Below are 26,106 nucleotides of genomic sequence, written 5' to 3'. Positions count from 1 at the left end.
CACTGGGTTAATCACATAAGAATTTTTGGAATACTAATAAAGTAGGACATGAATATGAAAACTGCCTTAATGTACTGGTAAAAATAATTCAACTCTTCCAAAGTTTGGTATTTACTGAGCCTTTTGAATGGAAAATGAAACAATTTCTTAGGTAATGACATTTCATTCTACAATTTTATCATTAATATTCACTGTTCATGTGACTCAGGGTTCCATGTATTAACAGTTAAAATGCATTCCTTTCCCTTAAAAAGGGTAACAGAGGTGGAAGTAGGATTCATTTTTCTAATAGAAAATAAAGCTCACTTATTTGGAGGCTGTACTTTGGTATCTTAATTGTATGGAACACAAGTGTGAGGTTGAAAAGGGCTTAAGAAGCTTAAGGCTCTTGCACCTGATGAGCCCATGGGAGAGACCTGTTGCCTTCCTCAGGCTCCCACGAATATGTTCATGCATAAAAGGAGCTTTTAAAGCAGTGAGGTAGGGCTTCCCTGGTGGCACAGTGGTTCAGAGTCTGCCTGCCAATGCAGGGGACACGGGTTCGAGCCCTGGTCTGGGAGGATCCCACATGCCACGGAGCAACTAGGCCCATGAGCCACAATTACTGAAACTGCGCGTCTGGAGCCTGTGCTCCGCAACAAGAGAGGTCGCGATAGTGAGAGGCCCGCGCACCGCGATGAAGAGTGGTCCCCGCTTGCCGCAACTAGAGAAAGCCCTCGCACAGAAACGAAGACCCAACACAGCCAAAAATAAATTAATTAATTAATTAATTTTTTAAAAAAAATCAGATTTATATTTAAAAAAAAAAAAAAAGCAGTGAGGTAGCAGGTATATGCAGAGGAGTGGAAAAGGGTTGACAATGGAGATCCGAGAACTTTTCAAAGCATATCTGTTTGGGGAATAACAAGTATGCAAGATAATGTTCTTATACACATCAAAAGCTTCTGGGAAGATGATTATTTTTATGACTTTAATCACTTAGAAAAAGTGTCAGTGGATCTTGAACAGAAGTATGCATTTTAGAAAGATTTCAATAAAAAACAGCTTTTAATGAACAAACTAGTATTTTGAAAAATAACATGGAATGCCTAATTCTTCAGTGTCTAGCACATGAAGTATGCTCCCTGCCGCTCCCCAGCAAAAAACAAACAAAAAAAAGGTTAGGTAAATGAATGCCAGATAAAGGAGGTGTTTTATGTAACTAGGATTCTGGTAGGAATCAACTCTAAAACTTTACAGACTTTAAATAAATGCAAATATATGAACATAAAGTGAGCATATGAGGGATTATATATTATATTATTATTTGCATTCCTGGGGCCTTGCACAGTGTCTCTGATCTGCATGATGAATATTTAATAAATGATCTTTCACAACCTAAGTTAAAAAAGAGCACATAAAAAGCAACTCATATCTTAAACACATTACGGCATATACACAAAAATTCTACATCAGGAATATCTGAGGTTAAATTCTATGCCTAGTGAACTTAATTCTCATTAACTGAAATCTTAAAATAATCCTTATTAAATACAAGAGGGTTCATCAAGCATCTGATATAACAATGGGCACTTTCAATTTTTTCATCTTAATTATGTCACACTGAAATTGGTCTATCTTCCTGTTGTGTCTACAGTATTTGTACCTGAGGCAGTTCTCAGAAAGACTTCTTCAAAATAACTTAATTCACATTTTGGGGGGTAAAAGTAATATGAGGATACCATTTGTCTGTGCCAAATGCAGTGCATCTTTACTGTCTTGTAGATTTCCACCTGTAATCATAAACTGAAACAGAAAGAAATAAAATAAGTCCACTTTAACAGGGTGTCAACCACATTTTCCCAAACGTGCTTTCCTGCTGCTTTTTTCCAGAATGCTTCTCTCTCTTTGACTGTCACACACCAACCCTCCTTTAAAAATTCAGCTGAAAGATCACCTCCTGTGCAGAGTGGATCCTGAATACCCTCTCCATATGCGCACGCACGCACACGCACACACACATACACACACTACAAAGAATTTGTGACTCCTACTAAAATGTATTCACATGTCTGTCTTTCCTATTAGACCACGAGTTTCTTGAGGACAGAGATCACATTAGGAAAGAATGAATAACTAAAAACTTCTGAATTTAGAATTCTGTTAATCTAAATTAGAGATTCAATAGTGTTGACTAAACAGTTCTCCAAGTGTGGTCCTGGACTCTCCACGGGATATGTTAGGTCAAAACTATTATCATAATAATACTAAGATGTTATTTGCCTTATTCACTGTCACCTGTCACGCATGTGCAGTGAAGTATTCCAGAGGCTACATGATGTGTAACATCACAAAAGACTGCAGAAACAGATATGAAAGCTCAGCAGTCTTCTATTAAGTCAGACATTTAAAAGATATTAAAAAAAAATACAAATTCCACTCACGTCACTAAATGTTTTTGGTTTAGAAAATACTTTTCATAAAAATATGCTATTTATTTTACATAATGGTCTACTGTTTTAAAATGAATTAATAAATAGATACGGTTGACCCTTGAACGATGTGGAGGTTAGGGGCGCCGCTGAAAATCTGTATATTACTTATAGTTGTCCCTCTGTATCAGGGGTTCCACATCTACATATTCACCCAACCTCAGATCACGTAATACTGTAGTATTTACTACTGGAAAAAAATCTGTGTCTAGGTGAACTCACAGTTCAAACCCGTGTTATTCAAAGACAACTGCATTTAAAACTTCTCTGTTTTAATTTCTAATACAATATGTATCAATAGATAGAACCCACATAAGAGCTCTTTGGGGTCCTCAATAATCTTAAAGAATATGAAGGGGTTCTGAGGCCAAGTTTGACAATCACTGGATTAATGTATATTGATAAAATTCTTTGTAGGGAAATGTATAGCTCTTGGCAAGGAAGCCCTTCTACAGAGGTAGCTATCAGAGTCCACTGCAGTTAGAACACCACCTTTGCTAACGTGTTTAAGGGAAAATGTCACTAAAGAGCTATGTGTTGATGGTGACTACTAAGGCAGTGCTGCTTAAGTGCACATTCTTCTGAAGAAGTGATTTAAAATTTAAAGCATACTTCAAGAGACTCACTGAGCTAAAATGAAGAATTCATTCTAGGTACACACGTAAATAGAACACATAGAAAACACAGGAGATAGTGCAAATGATAAACAGACATTTTCACAGAGTGATAAACTTCTGAAATGATAGACACTGAGTATCTATTCTGCCTGTAAAACGTAGTATATAGTAACAAAAATATTGAGAAAACTATTGTTTACTAACACTACCTAATTCTTTAATAAAGGATGAGGTGGGGACTTCCCTGATGGCGCAGTGATTAAGAATCCGCCTGTCAATGCAGGGGACACGGGATCAATCCCTGGTCCCAGAAGATCCCACGTGCCGCGGAGCCACTAACCCCGTGTGCCACAACTACTGAGCCTGCGCTCTAGAGCCCGCGAGCCACAACTACGGAGCCCACATGCCACAACTACTGAAGCCTGCGTGCCTAGAGCCCATGCTCCGCAACAAGAGACCCAATCGCAATGAGAAGCCCACGCACCACAATGAAGAGTAGCCCCCGCTCGCCGCAACTAGAGAAAGCCTGCGCACAGCAACGAAGACCCAATGCAGCCAAAAATAAATTTTAAAAAAATACTCTGTAATGTCCTATATGGGAAAAGAATCTAAAAAAGAATGGACATATGTATATGTATAACTGATTCACTTTGCTGTACACCTGAAACACGTTATAAATCAACCGTACGCCAATAAAAATTTAAAAAAAAAAAGGATCAGGTGCCCACATCCAGTTTTCAATTACATAAAATAGTTTCTAATCAAATCTACCTTTTATTTTACCTGTAACTTTCCCAAATAGATGAAAAAGTAAGGACAAGACTAGGGGACATATACTTTCCTCTCCCAGTTTACGATGACGACGACGACGACGACAATGACAGCTTCCGCCATGAACATAATAAATGTTGCCTACTTTATGCCAGGTACAATATCAATTGCTTTGCATTCTATATTTTAATTAATCTTCACAACAACTCTGTTTATTAGCTATTATTATCATTCTTGATTTAGGGATGAGAAAACTGAAGTCTAGAGAGATGAAGCACCCCAGGTTACAAAGCTCTGAGGAAGGAAGCTGGGGCTGGAACCAAGGTTTGTGATGCCATAACTGTGCTTTTAATCACTACCATAAAGCTACAAGGTACTGGATTAAATTTCAATTTGGAACCATGTCCAAGTAAATTTGATTTCAGTTCTTCAGTTCTGTCATTCCTAAATCCATGTGTGTGTTATAAATGTTAAGATTAAACTATTCATGGATGACACACGAAAACTGTCTACGAAAAATGTCTCCTGCCATATCAGTCAACAAAGGATGTTATGGTCATCAAGCCCTCAGCCACTGCAGCTGCCTCTGACTGTGCACCCTGAGGGGATTCAGGATGGAGAAAAACAGGATACTTGCTCTAGATAGTGAAGGTGCACATCAAAGGAATGATTTCAATGAGCCCAGACTCTTGCATCTTCCCATATGTAGAAAAGTGCTAAATTCATTAACTTGAGATTTTTTTCTTTAATTAGCAGTAATCTTTTGATGTTCCACTACCTGTTTTTTTGTTGTTGTTTTGTTTTTTTGGGCAAAACTCCCATATATCCTGGCTCCTCCCTTACCTCTTCGGAGCAGTCCCTCAGAGCCACCTGAGAGGATTAGGCAACTACTAGTTGCCTCTTAAGAAGTCTGGTAATTCAGCAAGTATGCCAAATAAAACATAATTCTCAACCTTTAGGTTGTGCATTTTTTTTCAGTTGACAAAATTTAGGAGCTTGGTATTTCAGACTTTGCAGAAAAACATTTTATAAAGTGATTTACCAAGCAAAGAATGACCACATAATGAGAAATTATGTTGTAACTTTTATCCTCTTATTACTTCTGAATAATAACTAATACAATTTTCGAGTTGGAGACTGCAGAACTCATTTAGCCAGGAGTATCACTTTTTAAAACTGAGGTTTATTTAACTTAGAAACAGTAGCTACTAAGTGCCCTGATACCACACTATGGAACTTGATCTTTTTTTTTTTTTAAATATTTATTTATTTGGCTGCGCTGGGTCTTAGTTGCGGCGTGCGGGTTCTTTTAGTTGCTGCGTGTGGGATCTAGTTCCCTGACCAGGGATCGAAGACAGGCCCCCTGCAGTGGGAGCGTGCAGTCTTACCCACTGGACCACCAGGGAAGTCCCCTATGGAACGTAATCTTATTTCTTGTGTGCATGTGTGGGCTAGCTTGCTACTTTAAAAAAATACTGATTAAAAAGAAATATCTATTCAAAAAATTTGACACCGAACTAAAATTCTTTTGCTTAGAACGCTCTAAAAGTAGTAGGAATTCTCCTGATTATCAAATTACCACCATAAAAATTAAAGTGTTCTCTCAGTTATTTGCAATGTTATACATAGTATAAAAGCTAAACTTGGTGATTAGATACATGTCTTTTTGATGATTGCTTACTTCTAACAAATGCTAAATTGTTACAAAATCTACTAATAGTTGCCTCTTAAGAAGCCTGGTAATTTAGATGGGTTTTATAAAACTTTTCCAGGGAGACTTGGCCATTTACTACACTTCTGATCACATGGAAGAACCACTCACAAGGTTTGTGTCACTTAAATTGCTGAGAACAGAATATTTTGACATTTTATTTCATTAACTTGCTAATATTACATGTTGACCATACATATCACAAAATGCTAAATGTGGTTTGGCTCTTTCTCTTCTTTTCTGCAGTATTTTAACCAAAATTTAGTTTTTTAAAAAAAAAACCATAAGGGTAACAAAAATGAAATGTCACCTTTTTAACACCAATCTGAACAGCTCTCTCTATTACATCCTGTAAGTCATCTGTAAAAGATGAACCCCACATTAAGAAAGTGTAACTAAAAATTCACTTACCCATAATTTAATTATCCTTTATTGAAAGAAAAATACACAGAAAAATCACATTTACTGAAGTCAAATCAATACTATTTGATGAGTGCTTATCATATAATAAGCAAAGATCTAGCGATACTTTAAAAAAAAAGAAACCCATATAAGGCAAAATAGATGAATAGTTATCCATTCAATTGTATTTTTATTCTGTTGACCACAAAGGGGAAAAGTCTGTTTGGCTTTATGGTTTGCCTTTTATGCATATGGTTATCTAAAGTTCTATATTCAAAGTTATAAACTTCTACAGATAAGAAGGGCTTGATAACACTTTGTTGTAATAGATATTTTATAAATGTTCATGATCATGGTTTACCAATATAGCTTATATGTGTTTCACTTTGTTTATAGTTTTATCCAAGATGCATAATAAATTCTTTAATATTTCAATTGTAAGAGTGGGTGAAGCTTCTTAAGGTCTCCCTTGAGTCAGAAAGTTTGTCCTCACAGATAAACTATTTACCTTAATAAAAGAAACATTTACCTTGATGCTTTTGAACCCCCCTATAAATTCCTCTGAACACAGGATCTGTCAAGTTGATACCAATATCTGTAGAAAGCAAAAATAAAACACATGATCATTAAGAGCCTCTATTTGAAACTTTTACTTTAAATAAAAGGTCCTGTTACTAACCTTTTCATTCACACATTCATTCATTCAAACAAAATCTAAGTGCCTACTGTTTGTCAGTCACTATGCTAGACACCTGGGATACAAAGATGAAAGATTAAGTCCTGCTCTCAAGAAACTCACTGCAGAATTGGGAAGGCATTCCCATTAACAGACAATTAAGAAATCACAAGTAGATACTAGCACTGTGGGACACAGAGGAGGACCACCCAACTTAGTCTGGTAGTTAGCCCAGAAGAGGCTTCCAGAAAGAATGGATTCTTGAACTGAATCTTAAAGGATGAGTTGGAATTACCCAGTAGAAGACAGGAAATTGCAGATAAGACGAAGCAGCAGAAGCAAAGCTTCTGGGGTCTGAAATAGCACGGTGATCATGGAGAGCTACAGGCTGTTCTGACTGGTGGAGAGAAGTGTAGGGAAGGGAGTGACCAGAAAAGGGCAGACTCAGCTATGTTACAGACACTTGTCTTTAAAATACCAGATGCAACAAGAAGCACTGATGGCTTCTAAGATTTGTATTCTGGACATCTCATTCTGGTGTCTTTGTAGAAGGTGGGATCTAAAGGGGGCAAATGGAGTCAGGATAGTTTACTTGGAAACAGGCAAGAGCTCACATCTGCAATGAAGAGAACCTGAATTAGGGTAATGCGAGTGGAGATGCAGAGAGGGCAATAAATTATTTATTTCCTTTATTCACCAAATACTTATGAAGACCAACACTATGTCAAATACTATGTAAGGAGTTAGGGGGTAATGAACAAGAGCCGACGCTTGGTCCCTGCCTTCCAGGAATTTACAGTCTCTGTGGGAACTACAAATATAATTTGTGATATATAAGAAGTCGGACTGTCAGCAACATGAGGCAAGAAATGTTTATCGTCTTCAATGCTGCATCCCTAGAACCTAGCACAACAGTTGGTATATAGTAGGATCTCTATACACTTTTAAGCCTGTAAATAATTATTTTACAGCTTTGTGCTTTGGAGCACAAAGAAGTAGCACTAACAGTTTTGGCAAGAATGATGAAAAAGCTTCACAGGAGAGCTAGATCTTGAAAGCTAAAGCTTACAAGCTGACAAACAGAAAAGGGCATTCTACATACAGGTGTGTGTAGGTACACACTGCATCCGGAGAACTGGAAGAGACTCACTGTGCCTGTGGAGCTGAGGTTCACAATGCAGAGCAATTCCGCAGTGCCTCTCTTCTTCTAACCTCTCCCCTCCCCGCGTTCCCCCACCCCAACATTCAGCAATGTCTGTATTCATTTCTAGTTGTCACACGGAGGGGAGTGCTACTGGCATCTAGGCTTGAGGCCATCGGTGCTGCTAAATATCCTACAATGCACAGGATAGCCTCTCACAACAAAGAATAATCTGACCCCCACACCAAGTGCTGTTCTTGATAAATCCTGCTGCAGAGTATAAGGCGACGAGGGGAATAACGAGATGTGAAGTCAGCTTGTGATGGCCATGGGCAACAAAAACACCTTCCCTATTTAAAATATACACCCTTTAGCTTTTAGCACTAGGAGAACCTCCAAGTTCATGGTTGGGTAGGACAGTTGCCTACCCACAGACCCCCAATTATTTCTGCTGAGTTTCAGCTGCTTCTTGGTATAGTCTCACTCTGATTTCTACCAAGCTAGCCCTCAACAAGCTGTGCTGCTTCAACATTAAGCCAGACCTTGAAAGATGAATGGGAATTTGGATAATCCAAGAGATGGTGGGGAGAGTATTCTGGTTATTTGTAATAGCAAGAGAAAGGCACAATGCAAAAAACTTCAAAGATATTTGGGCAACAGCATATATGTCAATAGAGGGTAGGAGATGAATTCACAATTGATACCCTTTAAAGGGCTATTAACACACAAATGTTACCGAATACTATAAATACAAGGTAGGGGTTCAGTGGAATGGCCCATATCACAAGAAATCAGCATCTACTTTCTTTTCACGTAAGGAAAGGGGCAGACTGAGAAAGGAACCCAGGGAAGAGAGCAGAGGTCTTTCTGCCTGCAACAATCCTTCATACGGTCAGTCTACAATCACCCACCACGGATGAGCATTAGGAGCACAGAAACGGCCTGTGTCTCTTCTAGCCCATTACCCCTTTGTGCAACAAAGAGATCAGAATTCTTCTAAAGCAATCTTTTGCTAGAAAACCAAGTGAAAAACAAATGAAACAGCAGCAAGCAAATTTAACTAGTGAACTTTATGATACTAATTTTAAAAGCAAATTGAAGATTAACTTGGAGGCTCAGTTTCTGAAGCCTTCCCGTGCCCTGTCCCTGTCTCAACCTTAACAGGAATGGATGCTAAATCGTTCTTCCATGCTCAGCCTGAGGCCAACTCCAGGTGATGCCACTTCTTAGAACCTACCTCTTCCTGATGTGGGTCAGTCTTTGAGGCCCCGAGTCATAGTGTACATCAAAGATCTATATTCAGCTTTGGACCCAGGTGAGCCTTGGGCTTTACGATATCCTGCACTGGCTCAGCCACCAATTTCTTCCTTTTTACGTAAGAATCTCTTGTGACTTATAGCTGTTGGCCTTTTCCTGACATGTGGTTTGCCTGAAGTGTATTCCCCAGCCAGTTATTAAAGCTGCTTTCTATCCTCTGATGAATAGGCTGCTTCACCTTAGTCAAGTTTGGTGAAGGGGCTCAGGATGTCACCCCAAAATATGCTGCTTTGCCATACTGGTTATTTTGAGCTGAAGGCACTTAAGAAACAGCAAATGCAGGAAAGGATCCCTAATCTCTCCTTTTCTACCTAAAATGGGTCATAAAATTTCCCATGAGAAAGGTACTCTCCCTGTACCAGGAAGAGAAGAACATTCTTATCACCAGAGACTGGGAGTCAAGTCGAAATGGATCTGTACAGCCAAACCCAAAATAACTCTCATCCTCCATCAGTTTCCCCATTTCTTCCTAGTCACTGTCCCACAATTTACATAACTTAAGTCCCTTTGTCTTATCACATCCCCACTTGGCCTTTTGGTAAGCTTTCTGGTCTAAAAGCTTCTTTGGGTCTTCATTTTCCTTTTGAAAACTCCCAGGTACATGAAAAAAAAAAAAAGTATGCTTTTCTCCTGTTAATCTGCTTTATGTCAGTTTTATTCTTAGGCCCAGCCACAGAACCTAAGAGGGTAGGAGGAAGTTTTTCCTCCTCTACGGAGGCAAGCAGCTTTTTTTCCTGGACACTGTGATTCACTTCTGTCTCCTCTCTCCTATTCTGGGTGGCCTCTGGGCCTCTCACTCCCCACCCACCGACTCCCCAGAAAACACCAACAGAGTGATTAAGATAATTAACAAGTCAACATAGAGGAGTCAAAGAAAAGTTCAAATCGATCATCAAAAAATATTCAATCTGTGAACAACTTCCAAGAAATACAATAAAATGGGGAACTGCAGTTTTGGAAAGAGAATGGGCTTTGGAGTCAGAATTCTTGGAATTATGACTCATCAGCTGAATGATTTTGGGCAAACGAGTAGGCCTCTGAGCCTCAGTTTCCTCACTAGTAGGGTGGGCATAAAATTTCTCCTTCCAGGAGTGAAATGTGGCTCAAATTGGAAAATGAATGTGAAAGTATCTTGCAAATTAAAAGCCTTACAAAATGTAATTATTATTATTATTACTGGGCACGGTATAAATTCTGTAACATGCAAACAACAAATGGAATTTTAGTCAACAGTAGCTATACTGTCATCCTACCTTAAGTGGTTAACACTCCCAATCAAGACCTCATTATTAAATAGCCAAATGTAAGTCAGTTTGTTTATGATTCAGGATGCAACCACGAAAATAAACCAGTCAAAATCCTATTTATTTAACTTGTTCGAAATGTTCTGATATATAAGGGACAGTATCTTTTAAATTAAAAAATTCCTATCAGATGTATGCCTACTGTCAGTAAACTAAAAAAATTAAATCCTGTACAAACATCGACTTCTAGCTTGAAAAACTAAGTACATGAGAGGTAAGGGCCAGAGAGCACGACAAGAAAAAAAGGCAAAGCAGAAAAATCACTAACTCTGATTGGGGGTGGAATACTGAGGGATTTCATACATTTAGTGGCATGCCATCTTATAAAGATAAGTAATGTTTCTTTTCCATTAATTTTCTCCTTAATTAGCTGGCTTTAAAAGCATTACCTGCATTACTGCTAAAAACTGTTGCCAGTATTAATGAGTTTTATTTTTCAAAACAATATAAGAGTGGAAAACTGTTTGTAACCAAAAGAAAAATACATCTCCAAACTGATGCCTCACTGGTCTCAGTGAATCATGCCATACCACCGTCGCCATGATCTAGGGATACAAAGGGACAGCAAGTAGAGAATTTACGATTGTTTTAGCCTTTAGATATAACTTCAAGTTTTCAGGAAATAAAAGCGATTAGAGAACAAACTAACCACCACTACATGGCAGACCAAGTTACTTCTGCAAGGCAGTGCCATGAAGAAATGCGCTAGATCAAGGGGTTGGCAAGCTACGGCCTGCGCGCCATTGCCTATTTTTGTTTGCCCCTAAGGTAAGAATCGTTTTTTTAAAAGTTGAAAAAAAAAAGTCAAAAGAATAGCTCTTATGACATGTAAAAATTATAAGAAACTAAGGTTTCACAGTGTTCACAAAGTTTTATTGGAACATGGCCACACCCATTTGTTTATATAGTACCTATCTATGGCTGTTTTTGAGTGACAGGTCAGAGTTGAGTAGTTGCAACAGAGATATATGGCCTGCAAAATAAAAAATATATACCATATGACCCTTTAAGGGAAAGCTGGCCAATTTCTGTGCTAGATTAAAAATCTGAAGGACACTCAAATGCATGGCTCCAGACTGGATATTGTTTTGGACAAGACCACCTTGTAAAAGAGGCTCCAGAGAAATCCTTTGCCCCTTCTTCCATGTGAGGACACAGTGAGAGGGCACCAGCCACGAACCAGGAAGAGGGTCCTCAGCAGAACGTAATCATGCTGGCACTCTGATCTTAGATTTCCCAGCCTCCAGAACTGTGAGAAATATATTTCTGTTGTTTATAAGCTACCCAGTCTGTGCTATTTTGTTACAACAGCTCAAAACGGACTAAGACAATCTATGACATCACCTTCTCTCTCAATCTGTATATACCAAGTAGGCGGATTTTATCTCCTAACCTCTCAATCTGTGTACTCTTTTCCATCTCCACTACCACCATAACACTTGAAGCAACCAACTCCAGCTTGGATGCTACTCTGACCCCCTTTCATTCTGTTCTCCACCTGACTGAAGGTTTCTTTTCATTCATAAGTCAGATCATGGTACTCTTACCTGTCACTCCTGATACATCCTTAACATGGTAGGATCTTAGCTCTGCAAACCTCTAGCTGATTCTGTACAATTCTCCCTCCTCCCTCAACCCCTTCCCCATTTCTTTCTGCTCCAGACCCACTGGTCTTCTTTCAGTTTCTCAAAAGTGCTATGCACCCTCCTGCCACAGAATGTTTGCACAGGCTGTTGTATTTGGAACCTTCCCTCTGCCTTTCTTTGCCTACTTAACTCTTAATCTTTCAGAGCTCAGTCCAAGTGACACTTCCTCAAGGAAGCCTTTTCTGACCTCCCAGTCCAAGTTCTGTTCCTCATCAAATGCCCAGAGAACCATATTCCTTTTCTTCAGTGCCCTCTTCTCTGTCACTGTGGTAAAGTCATTAGTGCACTTAAAAGGCTGTCTCCACCACTAGGCTGTAACCTAGTTTCTACCTACCACTGAGTCCTAGCATTTAGCACATCAGGTGGCACACAGCAGAGATTCAGTAAATATTTGTAGAATGAATGAATGAATGACCAGGTTGCTCAAGGGAATCCAAGACAGGGAATAGAAAATAAGGTCCAGTCCCTAGCGAGATGGGATTTGTAAGAGATGGCCAGCAGCCCCAATCAGCCTGCTTCTAGGGACACAGGGCAGGATCAGAATCCCGTTAAAATAACACAACTATAGATAAATCTTAGATACCTAATAGCCCCCAGCTGGTTGGCCCCAAGGGGTGGTTGCTACTAATTACTGCCAGCTGCTCACTGGCTCATTTGGTGGGAGGGAGCGCAGAGGCTACTAGATAGGAATCACCTTAAACCTATGCTTCTCAAACGAGGGGTATTCCAGAGAGTATGTAACACCCTGAGATTCTCTGGAGTATCAATTTTACTTTGGAAGATTTAGGGGATAAAATATGTTTTAATTTTAAAAGGGCACTATGTTATTTCAAAGTTAAACACAAGACATCCAAATAAATTTTGTAAATGCATCAAGATTTACACATCACTGCTGCCACCCCATCACTCCTGGGGTATACTCCACTCTATGTCCTTAAGTGACCTTTGGTGGGTGAGTTCCAGAGCATGAACCAGCCAGCATTGAAAAGGGAGCTTCTACTCCATCCCAAGTTCTATCACTTTGCAATGATTAAGCATAGATTCTTATTGCTATTCAGACTGAGGATATAGTCATCTGTGGTATGATACTCAATGTCACAGAAATTAGTCTCAAGTATAACCGAGGACACAATGTTGAAGTGTCCTCTAGGAGGGAGCAATGTTTCCCATAAAACACAAATACATCTGCTTCCCGCCCTCCTTCCCCACATTAGAAACACTGGTTGTAGTTGTAAGGGGCAGCCATTGGTTACACAATTTGAGAAGGGGGAAATTTAGGATTACAACCTGGTGATAGTCAGCTGTCCTAAATCAAAATCTAAGGCTGCTCTTATAACACTGGTTTAATTTTTCTATTATTATTATTAAATTTAAAAAATTTTGGCTGTGCCAGGCGTCTTGTGGGATTTCAGTTACCCGACCAGGGACTGAACCCAGGCAATGGCAATAAAATCGCCGAATCCCAACCACCAGACCACCAGGGAACTTCCTCCACTGGTTTAATTCTTCATGCAACTGTTCCATGTAAAGCTTGTTCATGTACCAATTGTCCATGGGCCTAATATGTTGTTTTCCAAAGTACTGCTCATGACTATTTTGGGCAGAGATTTGTGTAGTGGGTCATAGGCAGAACTTTTTAAATGGCATGGAATAAATATTAACTATCAGTAAGTCACAAAACAAAGATAGAATGTATAGTATGATTCCATTTTTGTTGTAAAAAAGACAAACACATCGGATATGTTTGCATATTTTTATGATTCTGTATAAATTTAAAAATATGGGAAGGATATAAACTTTAGACACCGGTTACCTCAGGATAGTGGAAATGAAGGAGAGCATACAAAAAAAAAAAATTGTTCCAATTAAACTCACCTTCTTTAAGAAGTCTTTTCTAGCTTATCTGGTTGAGATTCCTTTATAAATTTTCTTATGAACTTAGTACTAATACAACACATCTTGTTTTACCCACTCATTCATACTTCCATTGAACAGTCACTGTACTAAGCCTCTGGGAAACAAAGATAAATACCACCAAGTATCTGCCTTAAAAGAGTGTGGTCTAGTGGGAAAGGCAGATACATATTTTAATTATAAAATAACGGGGTAAAGTAAAGGGTAGAGTTATGTAGTCTTAAAGAACAGGTAAAAATCAAACAGGCAAGAGGATATTAGAGGGCTTCCCTGGTGGCACAGTGGTTGGGAGTCTGCCTGCCAATGCAGGGGACACGGGTTCGAGCCCTGGTCTGGGAAGATCCCACATGCCGCGGAGCAACTAGGCCCCGTGTGCCACAACCACTGAGCCTGCGCGTCTGGAGCCTGTGCTCCGCAACAAGAGAGGCTGCGATAGTGAGAGACCCGCGCTCCGCAATGAAGAGTGGCCCCCGCTCTCCGCAACTGGAGAAAGCCCTCGCACAGAAACGAAGACCCAACACAGCCAAAAAGTAGATAAATAAATAAATAAATTTATTAAAAAAAAAAAAAAAGAGGATATTAGAGGCAGAGGGGACATTACGACCCCAAACTGCCACTCTAAAACCTTATCATAGGCAAGAAACAGCACCTCCAAGTGTTTATAGAGTATAAAAAGGATGAGGCCGGAAAAGTGGGCAGGACCAGACCACAGAAAGGCTCTGTATGCTATGTTAAGGCACTTCAACTGTCCTGAGGACAGTGACTGAAAGATTTGAAGCACGAGAAAAATGAAGCTGACTTGGTTTTTATAAAGACCACTCTGGAGGCTACATAGAGGATGGATTGAAGGAGACAAAACCTGAGGCAGAGATTTAGTTTTTTTATTACAATACAAACACAAACCTTTAAAAGAAAAAAATAATTGTCTTTTCTTTGTGGGGTGTTTCATGGCTCTTACCCCATCTCCCCCATCAATTATATCACAGATTGCAATAAACAGGCTGAGAGACACCACACCTGGAAAGTGTCTAAACCTCTGATGACCTTCCCATCCCCCAACCCCACCCCAGGCTCTCCCACAGCATTTTTAAAAACCTCTTTTGTGGCACTTTAACAATGTGCCACTTAAACATTCTCCCCTGCATTTGCTTTGACTGTACATACCTCCCCAGTCTGAAAACTAACTGCACCACTAGATTCTTTTTATAATTCCACATACTTAGCACAATGTCTCTGTAAAAAATATTGTCTAAAGTAACTCTTAGATCTAAGTTTATAATCCTAAGCTCTCTCCTGAGTGCCAGACATTTCCAATTGCCCAGTAAATGTCTCCACCTGGATGTTCCGTAAGAATCTCAAATTTAACCTAATCCAAACGGATCTCGTTACATCTCCCACCCACTGCCAAACTACCCATGCTTCCATTTCATGTTTAGGTATTTATCCCAACACCGAGTCATCTCTGACTGTTCACTCTTCCTTACCTGCCATAAACACTCAGCTGCTAAATGCTGCATATGTACCTCTCTTCCACTTCTCTCTCCCTTTTCCAGTGCCCTTGTTCAAGCCCTGAAATGCTTCCCTGTCTCTCCCTATGACCCACCAAACCTACACAACAGCTGTCAGGATTACCTTACTAAAGCAGAGACGTGATCACTGTCGTTTTCCACCTTCAGGTAGCTGGAAACTTCACAAAGACAAGGATCATGCCCAGCTTTACCCACTGCTGTATCCCATAGCTCAAGGCTCCCAATATGTAACTGGCATTCAATGATTTACTTAATGAATCCTCCTTGTCAAAAGCCTTCAGTGAAGCTCTACTCTATACACAGAAAATTAAACTCAGGAACACATTTGAGTTCCAAGTCACCCTTCCAATCCTAGCTCTTACAACCTCCCCCAGGCTTTCCTAAGTCTGGTACTAAATATGCTTACTCCTTTAGTTCCTGTCGAATTCTCCATCTCTTGTTCTACCGATGCCGAATGGATTATTTTACTTGCCAAGTATAAAACTTGTTTCACTTTCCACTGTGTATGTCCTCCAGTTCCCCCACCAGATGGTGATGCCAGCAGAGCAGGGGCCGTGTCTGTGTTCCCAGGCCAGTGCCTGGCCCACCAGAGGCGCCCAGTAACTGTGATATGAACTGTGATATGAATTAGTGAGTCAACGAGTCCCTCGGAGCCATCCTCCTCTCCGCCAAGGAAACGGGAAACCGCGGGGAGGTGCACGTGGGATGGAGCGGAATATAGTGACAGGCCTTTCGTTTGCTTTTTAGTAGTTTTGCTTCCTTTTTTTTAGTTGAACACAACACATATGTTGGAAAGAGCATAAATCGTAACTCCGCAGCTCGTGAATTTTCACAAAGAATCACACCCGTGAAGCCAGCACCCATACTGAGATCCAGAACATTACCGACACCCAGAGGCCTCCCCGCACCCTCCTCCACGGAGTGCACTTTCAACCCTCAAAAAGCCGGAGAGCTCACGTCCTGGGCCCTGTGGCCGCGGTGCGCGAGTCCCGGGAACCGAAAGAAAGGCCCCAAACCCGGAGAAAGTCTTACCTACGAATTTGAAGCGACTCATGACTGCGTCCCCGGCTCCTCTCTGACGGAAGCGGAAGCGGCAGTCAGTCGCCCCGCCCCTCCGGCAGCCCCGCCCCCTCGCCTCCGACGTCCGGTTTCCCGGGAGCCCCTGCGGCCGCTGAAGGTGAACCGGCAGACATGGCGTTCTCGGCGCCGGCTGCCTACCTGACCCACCAGCAGAAGGTGCTGCGGCTTTATAAGCGGGCGTTGCGCCACCTGGAGTCGTGGTGCATCCACAGGTGGGCGAGGGGGACCCAGGGCGCGGGGAGGTGACCTCGGGGGCCGCCACAGAGGCTGAGAGGCTCTGGGGACCGAGCGGCTCAAGGACTTCTGGGACGGGGTGGGAAGGCGGCCCCTTGCCCCGCGGAGCCCTCCCCTAGACCCGGGTTCGAATGCAGGTTTCGTCGCCCATATCTGGGACACTTTGAAGACTTGTTTATCTGGCCCGGGCCTCAGTTTTCTAATCAGGAAAACGGACGCGGGACCCAGCGCAGAGGGTTGCATGGCGATTAAGAGAAAGGAAGTGCCAAAAATGGACATGGTCATGCCTCCAGCGCTCACTAAATAATAGCTTCCTTCGTGACCTTCTCGTTCCTGGTACTGGCAGTAATAATAAATGCGTTATTTAGTCCTCACAACTCTGGGTGTTAGGGGTTATTTAGCCTTATTTTATAGATGAGAAAATAAGAGGCTAAAATAAGAGGCAAGAGACTGACTTGCTCAAGGCCCAGCAGCTGGTAAGTGGCCGAGCCAGGATTAAAACTCAGGTGTCTTAACTCCAACACATCATCATCACCCCTCCCATCAGCTTTCCTCTTTTTAGCTTCATTCAGTCCTTTTCATTAGCTTCACATCCCACATAATTTTTTACCTCCCACATAATTCTCTTCTTCTTTCCTCCCTCTGTCCATCTGGGACTAGTCTTAGAACACAGTCTTAAAACATATAGGTTTTCGTGATCTAGATGCAATGCATGGTGGGGTGACAACCCAAGATGTATGAATGCCAGGCCTCCCATGCCCTTAGGAGAATCCTAAAACCTAGTCCCAGGAGAAGGGCTTCTGAGAAAAACCTCTAAACAATGGGAAACTGAGTATGTCTGGAAGAGTTGTGGAGAGGATCCTGGAAGCCCAGATTGTATATTTGGGATTATTGTAAAGTCATCGACCTACTTTTCTTTGCTAGGCAGGAAGATGGCCAGGTTCAAGGCTGTAGGGTTAGTTACTTCCCTAATTTTTTTTATTCATCTGACAATTTGCAATTCAGGATCTATGGTGGCTGACAAAAGTTAATAAGGCTTTTTTCTCAGCTGTAGCAATTTATGGATTAATGAGGAAGATGGACATATAAACAAACAGATAACAGAGAATTATCTTTCATAAAGATGAAGGAAGTCAAGCCATCAGGAATTCAGGTAGTGCTGAACTACATCTGAGAATATTAATATTATCTTGGAGGAAAGGATAAAAGTAGTTACTATGATAACACTGACTCGTCATTTCTTTAAATCTCACTAACATCTTTTCTCAGTACTTGCCTGATTTTTTTCCTTCCATTTGCCCTCATAGCGCTATTTGTTCTGCATGGGTCCATCCTAGGCCCTTGGTCATTGCTGTGTATACTTTGGGCAGCCTCATCTAACGCTGGGACTTGAGTTACCACCTGTGCTCACTTGTCTGTAGAGCTGTATTTCCAGCTGTTTGCTAGATTACCTACAGTTCTCTAAAACTGAACGTATTTTTCTTTTCACTACCTCATTTTGATTCTCTTCCCAAATTCCCTGCCTCAGCTAATGGCATTACTAGTAATACAGTCACTCAGCTTTAAGTCTTAGCATTATTTTCAAGTACTCCCTACTTGCCCCTCTGCCAGCGACATACGTACTTGTATGCCATTGGACACTGATTTTTGTAAATTCTCTCCCCAGTGTAATAATATTCGTAGCTTACGTTGGGCACTAAGGATGTACTAAGCACTGTCTGAAGTGTGCTGATATGTTGTAGCTTTCCAATCTTTAGGACAACCTTAAGATACAGGTACTGTTATTAACTCTTTTATGGAGGAGGAACCCATGGCCTAAAGACTTTAAATAATTTACCTTAGGTTACACAGCTAGGAACTGCAGAGCTGAAACAGTCTTAAGCTATCTGACTCCATAGCCTACTCTTGTAACTTTGTAGTCTAAATATTTTTCTCTTGTCACCATCCATCACTGTTGCCTGCTTCAAGCCCTTGTCATCTGTGGCCTGGATTATCAAAGCCCCATTACTACTGAGCCATGAAAAAGAATGAAATAATGCCATTTGCAGCAACATGGATGGACCTAGAGATTATATATTAAGTGAAGTAAGTCAAACGGAAAGATAAATATCACTTATATGTGGAATCTGAAATAAGGTACAAATGAACTTAATTACAAAACAGAAACAGACTCACAGACAAAGAAAAATTTATGGTTACCAAAGGGGAAATTGGGGGGAGGGATAAATTAGGAGTTTGGGATTAGCAGATACAGACTACTGTATATAAACTAAACAACAGGGTTCTACTGTATAGCACAGGGAACTATATTTAATATCTTGTGATAAACTATAATGGAAAAGAATATGGAAAAGTATATATATGTATGTATAACGGAGTCACTTTGCTGTACACCAGAAACTAACACAACATTGTAAATCAACTACAATAAAAAAAAAAAAATGAAAAATAAAAAAAAATTTTAAAGCCCCGTAAATGATCTCTGCCCATGGTTTCTTCTAGAACCTGACCGAAACTTGCCTAAGGTCAGGCAGCTAGTGTCAGAGTCAGAATTCAAACCCAGGTCTGTCTGATTTGAGCACCACTCTTTGCACCATGTATCAGTAATACGTGCCTTCTACATCTTTGTGTCTCCAGAATTTAGCACAGTGCCTAGCACAAGGTAGGAGGAAATGCAGTAAGTTGTCATTGAATGAATGTTGAATGATCCTACAGAGGCGATAGAGGAGACAGGGGAAAGGGGTTAGGTTGTATTTATCAGTAATACAGTAGCTTTTTGTTGCTGGTGTGTGGGAGGCTGCCAGGGAAGCCGTCGTAATGATAAGGCTGCTCCACTGACAGGGTCCAGGGAGGGGCTGGGAAGTCACGCTACTCACCTGAAAGGTGTTAGTGGAAGTACCGCCTCTTATCAGACAGTAATACTGCCTGATTGAGTAGATAACATTTCTAATCTCCAAAATCATTTTGGTTTAAGGGACAAATACCGGTACTTTGCTTGTTTGATGAGAGCTCGGTTCGATGAACATAAGAATGAAAAGGACATGGTGAAGGCCACCCAGCTGCTGAGGGAGGCAGAGGAAGAGTTCTGGCACTGTCAGCATCCTCAGCCATACATCTTCCCTGAGTCTCCTGGGGGCACCTCCTACGAGAGATACGAGTGTTACAAGGTAGGTGAGGACCACAGGTGTCTCAAATCCCGAACCTCAGCCTTGGAAACCACTTGCCCTTTTAGGGGCAGCTAGGACATTTCTTTCCTGACAGTTACACTTTTTTTTTTTTCCAGTGTCAGTTTTCTCTCTCCCAGATGCCATCACGACTTTTCTTTCCAATTTCAGTGCCAAGGTCTTGCAGTTAACTTTCCGGCAAAGCAAAGTGCTAAAGGAATTGGTAAATAACTCATTTTTGGACCTTAAAGTTAACCAATTTCAATTGGTGCTTAGTATTCTAAGTGATATTTTCAAATAACGTACAGCCACGTTGGATCTTTAGAGAACTCAGGTAGGGGAGGAATGATGCCAGTTCTCTTTGGACTGACCTTGCTGTTTTTCATCCCTAGGCTGTTTCACTCTAAGGCATTCTCCTTTGTCTCAGTCCTCTGCTGTTTGTTGCTTAGTGTCAGAAACAGTCTGGTACTTCGAATGGTTATAAAAATGCACCTTGATTTTTGTCTTCTGTCCCTTGAGCAGGCCCTACCCGTGACATGTAAACGTGTCCTGTGGAATGACGCCGTGATTTCCTCTCCTGACAGGTTCCCGAGTGGTGCTTAGATGACTGGCATCCTTCCGAGAAGGCAATGTATCCTGATTACTTTGCCAAGAGAGAGCAGTGGAAGAAACTGCGGAGAGAAAGCTGGGAGCGAGAGGTGAGTCTTGCCTGTTTTACCATGTAGTTTGGCCCACATGGTCAACACCTGGAAGGAGCTGAAGTTTGGTTCCCCATGTGCAGAGGTCCAGATTCCAGCTCCAACAGTTACTCTGGCTCCTTGCCTCTGATATACTTTCTCTTTCAAGTGTGTTAAATGTTAACGTTTACAGCCATCTTAGAAATAGGTTAAAATGTGTTCCCTGGTCTTTTGGCTTTTCTGTTCTCTGATTTTACTTCTTCCCTCCTTCCCCTCCATAGTCCTCTGCCTGACCTTGCTCTACCCTACAGTCCCTTAACCTTCTCCACCAGCACGTTGGGTATTTTTCCACTCATGATGTCTGATTTATATTTTAAAAAAGTCAATCTTGCTGTAGTGTGAAAAATATGTTGGAGAGGGCAAGTGGAGAATTGGAGAGACCAGTTTGGGGTTATTGCAGTAGATTAGTCCAAAGATTATGGCAACTAGCACTAGGGTGGATGCAGTGGATATGGAAGGAAGTAGATTCAGGATATTGTCTGCAGGGATGTGAAGAGTGATTGGATGGGGGGTGGGGGCGGGGGGTAGTGAAGGACAGGGAAGAATCAAAAATGATTTCCAGGTTTTAAGCTTCAACATCTGGAGGTTGGTGGTGGTGTTTATTGAGATAGGGAAGAGGAGAAAAAACAGATGTCAAAGGGACAATCAAGTGTTCAGTTTTAAATGTTAAATTTACGAATGTTAAATTTGAGAATCCTGTGAGACATCAGGTGCAGGTGTCAGAGGGTGACTTTGGATGTACGAATCTGGAACTCAACTCAAAGGAGAGATTTGAGCTCAAAATAGAAATGTGGGAGTTATCAGTTGTTTTAAAAGCCATGGAATGAGGGCCTTCTCTGGGTGCCCTCTCCCCAGTAAAGGAAGTGGAGGGAAAGCCACAGAAATGTTTGAGATCCTTAGGTCCAAGAGAAAGTGTTTCAGGAATGGCCGGGGGACTTCCCTGGCGGCCCAGTGGTTAAGACTCTGCACTTCCACTGCAGGGGACATGGGTTCGATCCCTGGTGGGGGAACTAAGATCCCACGTGCTGCGCCACACGGCCAAAAAAAAAAAACAAAACAAGAATGGCTGGGGCCAAGTCATCTTTGATTTGATGGAATAGAGTGAGTACTGGAAATAACATCCAAAGGTTTTGGCTACAGGAAGGGCATTAGTGGCCTTGATTAGAGCCATTTCTGTCACACAAAGACTGATCAGAAGGTGAGGAAGAGTAAACAGGAGGGAGTGATGACTCTTGAGAAGATTTCCTGAGGAGAACGAAGAAATGGGGCAGTAACTGGAGGCCGAGGGATTACTTTCTTTTAAGATAAATGATGCGTATATGCTGATTAGATCTGGGGTGAGGGAGAAATTGGTAATGCTGAAGAGAGGTGGAATAGGTACAGAAGGAAAGTTTTTGAGAAGAGGGGTGGGATCCCAAGCATGTGCAGGGGCCTTTGGAAGGAGAAGGGATCCTTCCTCCATTCTAATTGGACAAAAGATGTGTATAAATACATTTGGGTTAGAAGTTTTGATGATGGGGAAATGACAGACTTCGATGTGATGGCTTCTCTTTTTTAAGTGAAGTCAGGAAAAGCCAGGAAGTGGGCAGAGCATGTTTGGAGAATGTGGAAAAGGTGTGATAATCGTGGGCAGAGGATGCGCTTGCTGGAGAATAATAGTAAGATTGCCATGTGGTGGTGAAGGCCCATGTGAAGTTGGGAATAATTAACATGTTGTGACACCAGTTTGTTCCAGTATTTTTTTTTCTCTTTAGCAATACTAAGCTGTATGGTTGCAGGTTTGAAGGTAGACAGTGTGGTTGTCCACGGTCAAGAGTGACGAAGAACTTATTCAAGAGGGAGTGATTGTCGTGATGGACTCTAGCTGGATAAAGGAGGGAAGTAGACAGGCTGATGCAGAAAGCAGGGCAAGTTGGGTGTGAGGACCTGTGCACTGGCAGCATCTGTGAGTTTCAAGAATTATTTTCAAGGTGGCATTTAAGCAAATGAGCTGGAAGGGGACACTGGTTGGATAGTGGGTTACTTAAATTCATGCTTTTGTGACCAAGGAGGGCAGTGTTTTCTAAGAAGTATGTCAGCATTTGGGAACTCGAGGCATATTTATTCATGGAGAGCAGCAGATTCATCCTGCAGTTGATCTCTGTGATAACCACTTCTCCCCAAAACATTCCTCCTTTACCAATTCCATCTCTTTGACATTATTAAACAGCACGTGTGCTTGAGGCTCAGATTAGCCACAATCCAGAGCTGGTTTTTCTGGAAGAAGCTTCAAAAAATCGTGGATCTGGAAAGTGGGTGTTTTAGGTCTCCTCCTCTATTAGGACAGTGATGGTCTCAGGGATCGCTGGAAAAGGGGTAGCTGGGCAGTGGGGGCAGAACTGAGCGCACTTGTACCTGTGATTTCATGTTATTTCTTGTCCTCATTGCTATTTGGGGGGCTTTTAAATTAACATCCCTAATGTATTCAAATTGAAGTTTCTTAATAGTGCTTTTGGAGACCTCTTAGCTGAGACACAAAAATAAACATTTTTGGGGGGAAAGAGGTGGGGGGGACCATAACAAGGGGGAATTGGAATGGTAATTGTCAGGGTTTTGCTTAATGAGTGGGGTGGGGTAGGAAGGTTTGTTCTCAGCATTGCTGTTTTAAGAATGGGAAAACATTTAAGGAGAACAGCTTTTGTGTCCGAGTTAAAATGTGGGCATAAAGATAATGCAGGTATAGAGTCCCTCCCATCAAGCCTCTTAGATAGCCTCATCCACCACAGGGCAGAGAGCAGAAGCAAGAAGAACTACAATCCTGCAGCCTGTGGAACAAAAACCACATTTATGGAAAGATAGACAAGACGAAAAGGCAGAGGGCTCTGTACCAGATGAAGGAACAAGATAAAGCCCCAGAAAAACAACTAAATGAAGTGGAGATAGGCAACCTTCCAGAAAAAGAATTCAGAATAATGATAAGACGATCCAGGACCTCGGAAAAACAATGGAGGCAAAGATCGAGAAGATGCAAGAAATGTTTAACAAAGACCTAGAAGAATTAAAGAACAAACAAACAGAGATGAACAATACAATAATTGAAATGAAAACTACACTAGAAGGAATCAATAGCACAATAACTGAGGCCAAAGAATGGATAAGTGACCTGGAAGACAGAATGGTGGGATTCACTGCTGCAGAACAGAATAAAGAAAAAAGAATGAAAAGAAATGAAGACAGCCTAAGAGACCTCTGGGACAACGTTAAACGCAACGACATTTGCATTATAGGGGTCCCAGAAGGAGAAGAGAGAGAGAAAGGACCAGAGAAAATATTTGAAGAGATTATAGTTGAAAACTTCCCTAACATGGAAAAGAAAGTAGCCACCCAAGTCCAGGAAGCGCAGAGAGTCCCATACAGGATAAACCCAAGGAGAAACATGCCAAGACACATAGTAATCAAACTGGCAAAAATTAAAGACAAAAGAAAAATTATTGAAAGCAGCAAGGGAAAAACGAAAAATAACATACAAGGGAACTCCCATAAGGTTAACAGCTGATTTCTCAGCAGAAACTCTACAAGCCAGAAGGGAGTGGCATGATATAATTAAAGTGATGAAAGGGAAGAACCTACAACCAAGATTACTCTACCCAGCAAGGATCTCATTCAGATTCGAAGGAGAAATCAGAAGCTTTACAGACAAGCAAAAGCTAAGAGAATTCAGCACCACCAAACCAGCTCTACAACAAATGCTAAAGGAACTTCTCTAAGTGGGAAACACAAGAGAAGAAAAGGATCTACAAAAACAAACCCAAAACAATTAAGAAAAGGGTCATAGGAACGTACATATTGATAATTACCTTAAACGTGAATGGATTAAATGCTCCAACCAAAAGACACAGGCTTGCTGAATGGATACAAAAACAAGACCCATGTATATGCTGTCTACAAGAGACCCACTTCAGACCTAGGGACACATACAGACTGAAAGTGAGGGGATGGAAAAAGATATTCCATGCAAATGGAAATCAAAAGAAAGCTGGAGTAGCTATACTCATATCAGATAAAATAGAGTTTAAAATAAAGAATGTTACAAGAGACAAGGAAGGACACTACATAGAAAAAAAAAAAGAATGCAGGTATATACAAACAACACTTTTCAGTAGTGAGGATCAGGGTGTGTCATGTGACACACTAGAAACAATGCCGACACTTCCCTGTAGCAGAGAGATTGGACAGTCAGCTCCACTCCTTTTCTAATTGTTCCTTCCTTACCCCCGCTTCTAGGTTAAGCAGCTGCAGGAGGAAACCCCGCTTGGTGGTGCCAGAACTGAAGCTTTGCCCCCAGCCCGAAAGGAAGGTGATTTGCCCCCACTGTGGTGGCATGTTGTGACCAGGCCCCGGGAGCGGCCCATGTAGAGAAAGAGAGGAAGATGCCTCACCAGTCACGCTTGCAAGTGAAATAAGTTACAGGACATACACTTGCCCTAATAAAATAACTCCATATGGTACGACTGACGTGTTCTTCTGAGGAGTAACATGATGCCAGGTGACGGGGCCACTGTCGTTGTCTTAGCAGTTTAGCATATAAAGAAAAGTACCTGAAACGTAGTCAGATGTATTCTGTTCTTCCCCATTAAGTCATATTGATAACACATGCTATCGAGGGAAAACTGCAGCAGAACCAGATACAAGATTTACTCTGAAGATTTAGTTGAACAAACTTGAGTTGAAGGCTTAAACTAGCTATAGTGACTGGAGGGCATAAGAAGCCAAGAAGAGGCATGCCGATACTGAGGACATAAGATACCTTTTCTGTTTTCTAGATTCCACTAATGGAATTTTAGCTCTGATTGAGTAAAGGACTACGCTAAGAAGCACGCATTCAGCAAATAAGTGTGGAGTTTATGGGGTTCTCAGGAGTGAAGTTTGATGGCATCCAATGTGGATGACACTTTTGTGACACTTATTTTGGAGGCAGTTTTCCAGCTTTGCTCCCTCTACCGTAGCTTGGATTGTCTGCAGACACAAAGGTAAGGGTAGCAGAACTCTAAATGTTTGAGGTTTCTTTTTTTAAGGGTAAAGCCATTTTTAAAGCTCAACCAAGCCCAGCTAGTTTTAGTTCTTGGTAACTCACTGTTCAGGCAACTAGTGTTCTTAAAGTGCACAAAAATGATGTTGTCAGTTTTCTAACTAAGCTCAATCTGAGTCTCAGTCCATTTTTCTAACACTTCACTAAGACCTCCACCTGAATTTTAATAAGACTTGAAATGCAGGGCTTTTTTTTTCTAGTGGTTCTTTATTTATAATGTAGGCTGAAGCAACTGATACAAGGTAAAAGGGAGACACGTTACACAATTGTTATTTATACAAGTTTAGAACAAAAAACTGCACAGGGAGAGGTCAACTCTCAGTA

At 41.2% G+C, this 26,106-nt stretch overlaps 2 protein-coding genes across 8 annotated transcripts in view; one reads left to right on the top strand and one right to left on the bottom strand.

Moving 5' to 3' along the window:
* The window catches only part of TATDN1 (TatD DNase domain containing 1), a 46,152-nt gene extending 29,555 nt beyond the window's left edge, over window positions 1–16,597 (bottom strand). For 3 of the 7 annotated variants that reach the window (XM_036830392.1, XM_036830393.1, XM_036830399.1), the window contains exons 1-4: window positions 16,532–16,597; window positions 6,502–6,567; window positions 5,881–5,930; window positions 1,722–1,785 (exon numbers count right to left, since the gene is read on the bottom strand). In XM_036830392.1, coding sequence (XP_036686287.1) covers window positions 1,722–1,785; window positions 5,881–5,930; window positions 6,502–6,567; window positions 16,532–16,553 — 202 coding nt within the window. In that variant the 5' untranslated portion in view covers window positions 16,554–16,597. Of the gene's footprint in view, window positions 1–1,645; window positions 1,786–2,277; window positions 2,338–5,880; window positions 5,931–6,501; window positions 6,568–16,531 lie in introns of those variants that run through there. The other 4 variants (XM_036830397.1, XM_036830395.1, XM_036830398.1 and 1 more) reach the window with 4 other exon arrangements.
* A 45-nt stretch (window positions 16,598–16,642) lies between these two features.
* NDUFB9 (NADH:ubiquinone oxidoreductase subunit B9) lies at window positions 16,643–25,204 on the top strand. The gene is made up of 4 exons (XM_036830400.1): window positions 16,643–16,791; window positions 19,788–19,980; window positions 20,562–20,675; window positions 24,978–25,204. The coding sequence occupies exons 1-4, from the start codon at window positions 16,691–16,693 to the stop codon at window positions 25,107–25,109; spliced, it is 540 nt and encodes a 179-aa protein (XP_036686295.1). The 5' UTR covers window positions 16,643–16,690; the 3' UTR covers window positions 25,110–25,204.
* The last annotated feature ends 902 nt before the right edge of the window (window positions 25,205–26,106 follow it).

This window comes from Balaenoptera musculus, chromosome 17 (genome assembly GCF_009873245.2).
Source record: "Balaenoptera musculus isolate JJ_BM4_2016_0621 chromosome 17, mBalMus1.pri.v3, whole genome shotgun sequence".
In the NCBI taxonomy this organism is placed as follows: Eukaryota; Metazoa; Chordata; class Mammalia; order Artiodactyla; family Balaenopteridae; genus Balaenoptera; species Balaenoptera musculus.
This window is presented reverse-complemented; position numbering and strand designations above follow the sequence as displayed.

Coding starts and splice junctions, on each gene's coding strand:
- NDUFB9 (XM_036830400.1), top strand. CDS start 16,691: ATGGCGTTCTCGGCGCCGGCTGCCTACCTGACCCACCAGCAGAAGGTG. Junction 16,792..19,787: donor GAGTCGTGGTGCATCCACAG/GTGGGCGAGGGG, acceptor TTTTGGTTTAAG/GGACAAATACCGGTACTTTG. Junction 19,981..20,561: donor AGAGATACGAGTGTTACAAG/GTAGGTGAGGAC, acceptor CTCTCCTGACAG/GTTCCCGAGTGGTGCTTAGA.